Source organism: Cardiocondyla obscurior, linkage group LG19 (genome assembly GCF_019399895.1).
Source record: "Cardiocondyla obscurior isolate alpha-2009 linkage group LG19, Cobs3.1, whole genome shotgun sequence".
Classification (NCBI taxonomy): Eukaryota; Metazoa; Arthropoda; class Insecta; order Hymenoptera; family Formicidae; genus Cardiocondyla; species Cardiocondyla obscurior.
The window spans coordinates 51,274-63,491 of NC_091882.1; the positions used below are offsets into that span (position 1 = coordinate 51,274).

At 39.6% G+C, this 12,218-nt stretch overlaps 2 protein-coding genes and 1 long non-coding RNA gene across 5 annotated transcripts; 1 reads left to right on the top strand and 2 right to left on the bottom strand.

Annotated features, from left to right (window-relative positions):
- Positions 1 to 6,246: 6,246 nt before the first annotated feature.
- On the bottom strand, positions 6,247 to 8,366 carry Seipin (lipid droplet biogenesis associated protein seipin). 2 transcript variants are annotated; one of them, XR_011546913.1, is made up of 6 exons: positions 7,854 to 8,365; positions 7,511 to 7,656; positions 7,233 to 7,435; positions 6,868 to 7,147; positions 6,557 to 6,782; positions 6,247 to 6,439 (listed from the first exon to the last, which is right to left on the bottom strand). XR_011546913.1 is itself a non-coding variant. In XM_070669371.1 (5 exons), exons 1-5 carry the CDS (start codon positions 8,075 to 8,077, stop codon positions 6,622 to 6,624), a joined length of 1,014 nt encoding a protein of 337 aa, XP_070525472.1. In that variant the 5' UTR covers positions 8,078 to 8,366; the 3' UTR covers positions 6,471 to 6,621. The 2 variants fall into 2 exon arrangements, 1 of the variants encoding a protein (XP_070525472.1); XM_070669371.1 differs by lacking the exon at positions 6,247 to 6,439 and having other exon boundaries at positions 6,471 to 6,782; positions 7,854 to 8,366.
- On the top strand, positions 8,300 to 10,518 carry LOC139109930 (uncharacterized). Its single transcript, XR_011546914.1, has 5 exons — positions 8,300 to 8,398; positions 9,078 to 9,178; positions 9,412 to 9,549; positions 9,898 to 10,169; positions 10,426 to 10,518. It is a non-coding gene; the product is annotated as an uncharacterized lncRNA (long non-coding RNA).
- LOC139109921 (alpha-tocopherol transfer protein-like) lies at positions 9,506 to 12,180 on the bottom strand. 2 transcript variants are annotated; one of them, XM_070669373.1, is made up of 5 exons: positions 11,939 to 12,180; positions 11,225 to 11,497; positions 10,309 to 10,672; positions 9,938 to 10,043; positions 9,506 to 9,795 (listed from the first exon to the last, which is right to left on the bottom strand). In XM_070669373.1, the coding sequence occupies exons 2-5, from the start codon at positions 11,494 to 11,496 to the stop codon at positions 9,650 to 9,652; spliced, it is 888 nt and encodes a 295-aa protein (XP_070525474.1). In that variant the 5' UTR covers position 11,497; positions 11,939 to 12,180; the 3' UTR covers positions 9,506 to 9,649. The 2 variants fall into 2 exon arrangements, with proteins under 2 accessions (XP_070525474.1, XP_070525473.1); XM_070669372.1 differs by having other exon boundaries at positions 11,225 to 12,180.
- Positions 12,181 to 12,218: the final 38 nt, after the last annotated feature.

Genomic DNA, 12,218 nt, shown 5'->3' on the forward strand with positions numbered 1-12,218 from the left:
TTTCCAACTTCGTTCTGAGCGAATGAGATTGGCCGCCGCACGTTCACGGAAATGGAATATAGAGAAAAATATATAGGAAGAAAGAGAGAGAGAGAATAAAATCCCCCTCTTCTTTCAACTGGTTAATTAGACACAGACATTTACAAGACGTTAAAAATGGCCGGGCTTAGCTCTTGCTTTTGATGGCACGCGCATGAAATCTTACTTAATTAACATATTAGTTATGAATAAAAGATCAGACCACTTATCACCTAAGTGATTCGGATTGCAAATCATCTTACTTTATAACGTTTCGATACTCGTGGACGCCGAATGTCCCAGCAGTTCAATGTAAAACAAGACAAAGACAAATTAATTTATGGGAAGTAGCGCGCGCCTCAAAGTAAAATTTTTTTTTTCGAAAAACGCACGTAAAGGAGGACACACTTGCTCCTAACTATACATATTGTATACGATACTCTCGTAATACAGTTTAAAAAGTTCGAGGTATACTATTAATTATTCGTCGTAATTAAATTTAATGCAGCTTTCACGTCGCTACGGGCTTCAGTGAGGAATTCTTTTTTAAGCAAATCGTAATGGAAATTATTTTAAGTATTAAAACTTCTAAAACTTCAATTCACTTGAAACGGACCCTATAGAACCTTTCTATTTTTTTTTTCTTTTTACTTATGCAACGTGTATATAGCTGGGTTTTAAAGAGACTTGAACGCGGTACGCAATAAAAATATCGTGTAAAGGGAAGTTGGAAACCGCTGGTATAAAGCAAGAGGAATAGATCAGAAAGAGGTGGGTATAGACAAGAAGCGAGCGCTATGTTGCCCGAGGGCAAGCAGGTGCGCAGCATCCTATCGCTTCTCCTCAGCGGCGACGCTTGCTCAACTAGCGAATCTGTTCGCTTCGTGCGCGCACGCCGTCTTTGCAAGAAGAGATGCGTATCCACGACCGGGAGCGTATTACAGGAGAGAGGAGGCCTTTACGAACAGGCCAAGTTTAGGGAAATCAGGTCGAACGAGGACGCGAAGAGCGTACCTTCGATAATCCGCGCTCAAAGGGCGATTTATTTTCGCATTTACCTCGATAATAAGCGTTTTAACTAATACAGTAAGTACCCGGTGGTTCTCACTAATAAAACTGAAAAAAGTAAAAAAAAAAAAAAATGAGGCAAAATTATGATAAAGGCCGTTTTACGTGAAGAGGAAAACGATCGTTACGGGGAGTTACGAAGTCTCTCTGAAAGTGCTACTTCATAAGTATCATTACGTGCAGTTTAGCTGAAACTTCAATTGCCCGTTGTGAAGGCATTCGCTTAAACGAAACAACGTAATGTGTGAACTTACTGTGGTCAATCCAAACCTGTAAAACCGGCTAAGACGGCTTAGCAGAAGCGTAATGGCGGTTCGTTGCCGAGAAACTCGCTCGTCGAAAGGCTTCAATGGTAATACGATCGCGGTACTTTCCGCAAAATGGGGGATTTCTGTCGTGGATAAATCGCGTCGCGCCGCAGCTTTATACACCTCGAGGACCGGCACTATCGAGGGTTGATAGCGAGTTATTGCATTTTGTACTCCAATTAAGGGAATGGGGATTTTTTCCTGTCCACCACCGATGTTTCTTATTTCGCGGAGACGTCTCTCTGCGCTCGTTTTATAGCGCTGAACATCTTGACATTCTCGCGACTGAGAGAAAGAGAGAGAGAGGCCGAGAGAGAGTCAACTTCATCAAAGAATCCGTCATTAAAATTTAAAAAGGAGATCTCGGCGAGTAGTCTTCGCTCTTTGCATATGCTTCCGTCGGAATACGAAACGATGATAAATCTTACGGCGAATTATTTTTCGGCCCGGCCCGCAAAAGAGAAATGACTTCTGTCTCCTGCTCCCGCTCGTTCTCGCCCCGCGTCTTTCCGTCTCTCGCCGCAGTTGTGAAGGAATCCGAGCGCAACCGACAAACGGCAATCGCCGATTGTACCCCGGACGAAGTCGGCGCAAGTCGGTCCAGGTGCATTCTCCGCTGCGATGCTGCGGGAAACCGCAAGCGCAAACCCGACGCGGCGGCAACGCGCCCGAAAGAAAGAAACGAACAAGCGCAAGGGCATTGCAACAAGAAGGCGGACGGGAGAGAAAGGAGGACGCCGAGAGAAAGGGACGAGCACCTGGCGCGGAAAACAAAAGCATAATCGCGCCCTAGACAAAAAGTACCGCCGCGATAAATATCTGAAACAAACTTTTAATGAATTAGGAGGACAAGTTAATCCGTCGTCGCGGTCGGCGCATTAAAAACGCTTATTCAGCACTTCTAGAAATCTGCGGCGCCGCGTAACAATGGCAAAGTTTCGTCCTTGTTCCATCGTTTCTTGCCGGCGCTTCCTGGGCACGGCGGAAACTCGAAATCGTAAACGACGTAAGCGATTCGCGTCAAATAAATTCTGACACGTCGATATATATTTTTTACGGGCTCGGGATGAAGATATCGACACGCCAGGACGCGTTAACGGAGCCCCGGTAATTGCCGATGGGGGGGCCGTAAAAAAAAGGAAAACACGTAAGCACATACTAAACCGGCGGATTAATAAATCGTGCAGGCGGCATGGGGGCTGCGTCGTCGCGGGGACGGAACAGAGACATTGAATAATTCCGATCTGTTAATCGGCTATATTTTTGCCGGCTATTGTGGCGGCCGGATTGTTTATCTTCGGTCCGCCTCTCTCTTTCTCTCGGCAGTATCCTCGGCGTTGATTTCACTGCGCTAACAGGTTCCATGGTCAGTCGGAGACGGCAAATTAGCCAGCCGGACGGTGTGGGGTTGGGAAGAGAGAGAAAGGAGAAGAGGCAGATGCGGGATTCTTGGCAGGGTCAAACCCCCCGGCCATCTTCTGGTACCGCTTACACCCTGCCCCTTCCTTTTTCCCCCCTTAGTCCACGCCGCCCCGCTTCCGTTCCCGAGCTGCTCCCACAGCTCCTCTCTCCCTTTTTTTCTCCCCCCCCCCCTCTGCCCCTCTTCTGTTATGGGCAAAAAAATCAACGTGTGTATGCGCACACAGAGACCGAAGTGGAAATAAGAGGGCGAGGTAGATTGAGGAGGTTGAAAGGGTGGGGTTTATATACGCAGGTCGGCAGGTAGGAAAGATACGCGGCAACCGGTTCTCCCCTTTTGCACCTTCGCAGGCTCCAGCTCGGCGCAGGTTCCCCGAACCGGTCCAGCGGCACCGGATCGCGTGTTGCTCGCGTGGCCGGACGCGGCCGAGAACCGGCGGAAGCGTCCGAGTTCCAGCATTACACACAAATTGCGCTATTACGTGTAATGGGGATAGAAAAAAATGAGCGGATAGATCGTGCCGGATGATGATGGCCGCGGTGAGCCGCGCGGAAGATCGCGGGAACGGAGTCGCGCGCACGCTCGCGTTACACTAGATTTCGCGAATTGGTTCCGAACCATAGAGCCTGAATTCGACACGGCGGAAATAAGAAAGTTTGAGAGTATTTCTCCGCAGGTTTTAGCGCGTTTTCTTAATTTTGCGCTCGGATACGCAGATAAAGAGATCCTCCTAGAGCTACTACTTCTACGAATCGATCATCAATCCGATCTTCTGCCCGCCGTTCAAGCATTGCAAATCGCCGCGCTTATTGATTTTAGCCGCTCGCTAGAAGCACGCGCGTGTTCTCACACATACCTGTCTACGTGCCCGGAATTTAAAGGAAATTAGCTCGTCGAATCTTCTTTTTTAGGCATAATACGAGGAGCAGCGGCGGCAGCATCTCGCGTTGCTTCACCGTAATTTTCTGCAATATAGTGCTATATCCTCTCGCTGATGTATTGTAGCCGGTATCCTATCGAATCGTCGAGCAGGTGGCTCGATGGGCTCCCTTATATTTTGACGATTAGTTCTGGACCCAGCTTCTTCTCGAAGGACGGACTCCGTTCACAACACCTTTCTCTTAGCCAGGGCCGCAGTTCTCTTGCTTAATTCCACACGAAGACGCTCTGCAAATTTCAAAAATACGTTTATATTCGAAAAAATATGAAATAAATCGCGAAAATACTTAAATGAAATTAAATTCAAATTTTCACGATCTTAATTTAATATTTAAGTTTCTTTGTAGTTCGCTATTCTCACTACTTTTCATTATCTTTCCAGCTTCTACGTTGGCAATAAAATATATCGCTCGCATGAATTAAATTACCATATTGTTAAATAACTCCGCTGTTTACATCGAATACCGGGGAATAAAAAATTAAAATTTTGCATACCGCGTGAAGCAAATCACTCGAGAAAATGTCTAAAGTACGTTTTAAATTATCTTTTGATTAATAATTGAACAGAAAGTCGATTTCCAGTCCCGCGCAATATGTCTTCCATTATTTTTCGTCGATTTCCTTTTTTTACATTGCAACATGTATTTGCACGGAATTGATTAAAATTCCAACAATATTTCAAGCTACGCGCTTTTAGATTAAATATTAGTTAACGATTTTAAATTTAAAGTAAATACGCGCGAGACCTTCGGTATGCAATATAATAAAGTGTTGCATGCATTTTGTCAGCATCAAAGAAGATACGCCGTCATTTTATTCAAGATACCTTTGCGAGTCCTCGGGCTGCTGCAACTTTCTAATTTTCTTTGTAACTCCTCATCTTCTTAATTGTCTATAAAATGGAAACAATTGTAATACATGCGGAGAAGTCATTAATAGGATCAACGTCTCGTCAAAGTTACCTGCGTCTACGAAAGCTCCGTAGCGTAAAACGTGGAACAATAGATTTCTCGGAAGACGCGCGGAAGATCTCGTGGTGGCAAGACTAAAAAGATTAAGAACGAGTTAAGAAATAAAGTTATCTAATGGGTAACGAATAAAATTCTTCGCGGTGATGTTGATCGAGAAGATCGCATCTCGATTACCGATCTGACTATCCGTGAAACCCTTCGCCGCCGGCTGCGTCCCTGGGGATCGAGACAGCCGGTCATCCTGGTTTGCTCCGTCGGCCGCCGGGTCGGCCGGACCCCGATGTCGACGTTGTAGCCTGCGCGTGCACTTGCCGCGAGGGAAAGGTAAATGGCCGCGACCTTGATGCGCGTGGTTCTCGCGTGCCCGAACCTCCACGAGGCTGTGCGAAAGCGGCCGAGGCAGCCGACCAACGCCTGGTACACGGTTGTTAAATTATCTCTCCGCGCTCGCCTCTGCCGCTCTCGCTCTATCCTCAAGCCGCCCTCCGTCGCCTATGGTTTTCCTCAGCTTCCCCGTTCTCCCTTCGGCATCCTATCCTCTTCTATGCGTCGCGCGCCTCATCTCCTTTTTCTCGGCTCTTCACGCACTCACGCGAGGGCGTTCGTGTACGCGACCGTGCATGAGACGCGCACACAAACGCCCTCGCGCGCCCGTGTACGAGATCTCACGGAAGCTGGGATGACTATCGCTACACTCGGTTCTCGAGCCTCGGCTAGTCCTATGATGGGACCGGTATCTCGACTTAACCGACCAGTCATCCGAGGCACACAGTGTCTCTCAACGCGTCCGAATATTATGAATTACGCCCGCGGTTTTAATCCTCCGAGGATTATCCGAAAATATGATGCTTCCAGAGATTTTCATTGCTTCATTGATATAACCGCAGTCACATTTGCCACGAAACCCGCGTCAAGTTGTTGGCGGATGCTTTGTATCTTTGATAAGAATACAAGAAGCATTTTGCACGCATTAAAAATCTTGAATATTTTTTTAATTGTCAAATAATTATTTTTTTTTTATGTATCCGGAAATAAAAAACTAAAAAAAGACAGAAATATACAAAGATAAATTAATAAAAAAATATTATCTGTTTTAAATTAAAAAGAAACACTACTTTACAGATATTTTTTCATATACTTAACAATAAAATGTCGAATTGTTCTAAATTATATTTTTTTCAATGAATTACCACGGGTTGGTGCTCGTATCTTATTGTTCTCTAATGAAATCTTTTCTTCAGAAAGATAAATGAATTAGACAGTATGGCTCAGTTGTGTTGTGGGTTACCAACGAATTAGAGGTCCATAATACCTTTTTTTAACGCTCAACAGCATAGGAAACAATCTTTCCGATTGTGGGTTCTTTTCCGCAAAAAGCTTCTAAATAATATTACTTAAACAAAAAATTAATTAAAAAGCTCTCTTTAAACAGATAAAAAATTAAACGCTGAACTTATGATTCTCGATAATACTTAGGGCCAAATATAAAAGTACAAAACATGTGCATAAAAAATGATAGTAATCAGAGTAGCGTATCAAGTATATTTTTAGAATCAAGTCTTCTGCCGAAGCGCTAGAGCAACAGACGGTACAAAAACTCGGCGTCCTTGAATTCCATCAGAACACATATGCAACTGTAGTATGTTTGATGCAGAGAATCGACATATTGATAGATGCTTAGAGCTCTTAAATAACGTCGAATAATATCGTGCGATCTAAGGTATAAATATAATGCGTTAAAATATGTTTCATTGAAAATAGGAAAATATGTATTTTATTTCATTAATTGCCTTCGCCTCATTAATGTTTCGCGATAATTATACGTTACTTACAATTGATCACTTGTAAAATTCCTTTTCGTATTACGTGAATTAATCACATTTCTAAGCGTAATAAATTATTTAACCAACACTCCACTCGATGACTCAGCAATTAACGTAGAAATTTCCTGGATATAACTCGGTTCTCCCTTAACAATTTTTTCTGCTTCTATACTTTTCTCCTCACTTCTGAAGTCCGTTACAGATAATGTATCTTCTTGAGATGATGTGTCTGACACTTTAAAGAATATTTTTTTTTAATTATTTTAATGCATCACACCATACGTTAAAATAAATTTAACATACATTACAGAATGACTTACGATCGTTTTTAAGATCATTATCTTCTTCTATGTCGCCTTTTTCGTAACTGAAACTTCCATTTGTACTTTCTTCCTCGGTTCCAAAGTGTATGTAAGACAGCGTGCTTAAAAGCATTATGAAAAACAAATTTGTCCCAATGCCAACACAGGCTGATAGAATTGGCCAATAAAACATCCAGTAGCGCAGTCCCGTTAAATGGGCGTTTATCATAAGATTAGCAGAATAGAATTCAATATGTCGTGATTGAATCTCGATAAAAATAATCGTTACTGGATGGCTCTAAAATATTTATAATTACATCTCAATATTCAATTTTTTTTTAATTGTAATTTAAAATGTAGCATTTAAAATTCTAAATATTCACCTGGTCCTCTTCAAAATTACCAAATAATTCAAGAACAACGTCCTGCTTCTCTTCAATGTTTCCAAAAATCATCATAGGTGAAAACGTTAGAGTAGTGAGTGTATGTAGCAATGTACTGCGGTAATGTAACATAGCTGATTTACATGTGTGGTCCACAAGATATCCATCACGGCTTCGCAACTGCGCGCAAACCATAAACATACCTTGAAAAAAAAAATCAACTTTTTATAAGACACAATTAAAAACATTTTTCTATAATTCAGCAACTCAAAATTTACCAAGCTCTTTGTTCGCCGGTGATTCTGGCATTTCCAAATGTAAATTCACTTTGTAAGGCTGCCCAACCATCAAAAGCTGCTGCTTTTTAGTCAACTGCACATTAGCCTGTGGAAAGCTACAGATTCCTTTCTTCTCGTCGCAGGATCTAAATAAATATAAATAAAATTTAAATCATCAAATTTAATTATTATTTAATATTATTTAATCATTACAAACACTCAGTAGCAAACTTTGTCTACTCTTTAGACTTTGACATCGTTGAAAAGTATGACACATCCAAATATTGTTGATGTCATACCTTTAAACTGATGCGTAAAATACAAAAGCATACATGGGACTTACTTGAATTGTAAATGCACAGGACGCACGTATGACATACTGGGCATGTAAGAGTAGTAAAAAACTGTATAAAGAAATATAGAAAGCCATATTATGAAGACAGTGCTAATGACAATAACACCACCTCGAAAGACTGTGTCTCTTGCAGACTGTACGCCCTGCCTAGTGGTTTTCCGTATATTAAACCATTTTTTGCTGACCCCGCGTAGTAATCGCGAAATGATCATTTTACCCAATTATTTCCAAAGCTGAAGGACGTAATTTTGTTTTGTAAAACGTCGATAACGTTTCGATAACCGGTGTTACATAACGGTGGTCCGAACCGAACTGTTAAATTTCTTTCATAATTGTACCGCGTGCATCAGCTGACGTTGCCTAAAGTTGGAAAACCTTTTAGGTGCGATCACGAGAGATGAGACTGATGGCAGCGAGCGACATCGACGTGTGTACCCGGCCTCGCCAGACGATAACAAGCCGACTTCTACCGCAGCCACACTGATATCAACAATCTGTTTTTGCATCTCCACGATACGCAAGGATTCCGAAAGGTTAGGTATAAATACAGACGTAAATCGCGTGAACTATACCGAGCAAATGGCGAGATTCCGGACATTCCAGTAGATCATCTGATTCCTTCCTTTTTGAATAGAAATAGTTTCTGTAGATGGCGACACCAGTTTATATTCTGATTAGATAATTATGTTATAGAAACAAAAAAAAGATGCGGAACGCATGAAACTGTAAAATTACGACACGCAGATTTTTGTTTTATTGTATTTTTCTCTTCTATAATTCACGAATTAGAATTTTTATAATTAAAATCTTTAAAGCATAAAATTCTTAAATATTTTATTACTTACGAAGAATTTGATTTAGTGACAATTCTTATTTATTTACGGTTTACTAATATTTTTTTTCGAGTCTTGCAAATTTGTGAAATTTTTATGTTCAATAATTCACAAACGACTCAGTTAGTTGTGGTCGGTAATGTCAATGCTGCCTCGATTGACCGTAAAGCATTATGAAACTTTTACAGTTGGCAGTAAGAAAATTTTTAACGAACTTAGTTAGTTCTCAAGACGAGTGTTTTTTATATCAACTTGGTTAATAAATATTAATAATCGTTATATACATTGTTATATACATTTGGAAAGAAAATTTATACGATGTAAGTAACAACTTTGAAACTGTGAAATTAAATATCTAAAAATTCGCAATTTATTTCAGGTCAGTCCAACCGAAACGAAACTTTTGACGGAGCCGGTTAGTCGAAATCATCGTCTTCGACAAGATTCATCAAGCGTTATATTTCGAGGATGACTTCAAAGGTACTTTTATTAGTATTTAAAGTCGTTTTAGAAGAAAAAGTCGCGACAAATTCTAATATATATTATGATATCAAATCATATGCTATTTTATTAGAAGGGAGAGCGAGGGGGAAGGGCTTAGGTTCGAGAAGCATAAAGAAAGATTTTTATGTATATCGTAATGTTTCCTAAAGCTCATTACTCTACTATCTTAACTTACAAAAAAAAATAATAATAAATCATTCTTTTTCTAGGGACTCCGTATATTTAATTTCAAACAAGAAAAAGGAAGAAATACAGCAGTGGATGGGTAGAATAATGGCATCTCGTTTGGAGTCAAGGATACGATTATCTACACGCACAAGAATTAGAAAGCACTTTAATGACGCCATGTGATTATATCTTTGTTTAACTTGCATTATGTAGTAAATGACTTATGCTATTTGTTACATCCGTAAATCATATTTTTTTTTTATGTAAGAGATTAATACATCAGCTATCATCACCATTGTGATTGCTGATAGAGTCCGGCATAATTTTTGGACTTCTCTTTACATTATCAGGTGAATAGCTGCGAAATAATGTTTCCTCTTCCCGGAAATAATTTCGCAGTTGATCTAACTTCAAACAGTGTGCTTCTGCAAATGAAAGTGGTCAATATTAACATATGAGCATAGTTAGTTTTAGCAATCGTCTTTGTGAGATAAATCTTTTATTTAAAATCTTAAAACATGTTGCAGATATGTACATCTTGCTACTAGTTACGTAATATGTACTTACTATGGAGGTTTGCAATGCAGTCCAGTTCCCCACCGAAGTCCTTTGGTAGACATTCGGGCGGTATGTGAGGATACACGTCGGCGACGTCACCCGTGTAAAGGTGAAGCTGCGGAATGACGAAAGTTAAAGTCAACATGTTAACCACTGGCGCGACTGCCGGATGCAATAGGTCAGAAATGTCAACGTATTTTCTTGTAACGACGGTGCGTAAAAATACATATTTGGCACATAGGTAAGTCATTAGCATTAAATAATATTTTTTATTCATATAATTTTGATTGATTGAAGGATATGTTAATATATGTATAATGTAAGGGTACTTATTGAAATTGATCGTGATCATATCGATGGAGAAATAAAAATAAATTTACCATTTCATAAACTTCTCGTTTCATGAACGGTTTAATGAGAGCAAGCACTTTGTCCATGAACCAAACCGCGTTCAGCACGTAAATAGCTTTCAGTCTGACCGGCATACCTTCTTGCAGGTACTCGAAAAACCTACGGAGGCTGTTAATCGACAGTCTAGTTAAGTGACCAAGTCGTACACCGTTCATGTCGAAAAGAAATATATATCCTGGTGAACAACCGTCGGTGTAAAGGTTTGCGTCGATGGACATCAGTAGCAGCTTGACACCGTCGTTAAATACGTACTGAGATGGCCGTGTATCTGCCAGTCGATGAAAAATTATCCGATTACCATTTCGATCGGACTTGGGAAGCATCACAAACTCCCTATAAATACAGTTAAGTATTAACTTTCTTATCTATTATTTTATTTTACAATTTCGTATATTTTATATATAAAAAAAAGAGTAGATTCTGTATAAATTATAGATATATGAAACAAAATTTATTTTGATAAAAACCGAATGGTAAAGCAATAAGAAATTAAAAGTAATTAAATTAAAATAATATTATCAATAACAAACATTATTAGAATTTGTAATTTCTGCCGAGTCGAGGAAAGACAAGAAAGCAAAAGTAAAAAAGAAATTCTTTTCGGTACCAAGTGGATTGCACGACGTGGAAAAATCGTAGCGATAAAGCTATCTAATGTGGCCGTATTAAGCAGAAGGTACTATTGACAGGCATGCAATTTGTACGTTCAATGCGGAATAAAGGCGTTGCAAATTGAAAAAAAAAATTGAAATGAAATTTGTTCTACGTATATGCAGTCATTGATTTAAAATAAAGATAATATAATAAATAATATATATTTTTTTAAGATATTTAAATCAAGAAGCTGTAAAGATTATTTAAGAGATGCTATTTAAAAGTGCACACAAAGCTTTCAATGAATGTTGTAGATAGTCGAGGCTGGGATCTCTATCGTTAAAAAATTCCGGGACGGTGGCTCTCATTCTATAATAAACATCCATGCATCGTTTCGTGGCTTCTACATCGAAATAACAACTGTGTGCGAACAACGCCAGTTGTTCTTCGGCAATTTTGGGAAGACCTCGTTCTTTCGCCCATTTTTGTAAAATCTCCAAAAGTTTATCCGTGATCTCTGGATGTTTCTTCCGCGAATCATCGATTGTGTGACCAAACTTCATCCTGGGAAAATGTTTTATTCCATTAAATGTTTTACTGTGGGGAATAAGCTATTAAAATTAAAAGCTTTTTTCTTAACATAGTCACACGCGAAATAGTAAAACGAAGAAAAGTTCGCAAAATCTAGAACGAGTCTAATGGCTGAAATGCGGTCCATAGGTTTTCCGCGTAATGAAACTTTCACCGCAAACGTAAGAACCGTCGAATAGCTGGTATGTAATCTCACTTGAGTGGTGTCACAGTAATTACTGTTACGCGTTCTCGGCATTCAAATTAGAATTAAAATTGTTTCTAATTCTTTCAAAATTAAATTTTACGTTTTAAAAGTAGCATAATTGATTAAAATATTGAATTCATATATATGCAGGTTATTTGCAATTTTTTTACGTATAGCGATGATATGATTTGAGGAGGATGAAGAGTAACAATAATTTTTTTAAGTACCTGAAGACAGAATCAAAAAATATCAGAGATTGCGCTTAAACTTGTTTTCTTTTTCACGATTGATTAATAATGATATTTGTTGTTACACAGATTTTATGTTTAAACAAAAATGTATATTTAAGATATGTTTTATTTATAAAACTAAAGTTAAATGCACTTTACAGATATACGCACGTTCCCGCACCACGGAGTACAAACGTTCTATGAGCACCGTAGAGAACTGATTTCGCGTTCTGACTCGTGCCGATGGTTACATCGGGTAAAGTGGCCTGCGCTTGAT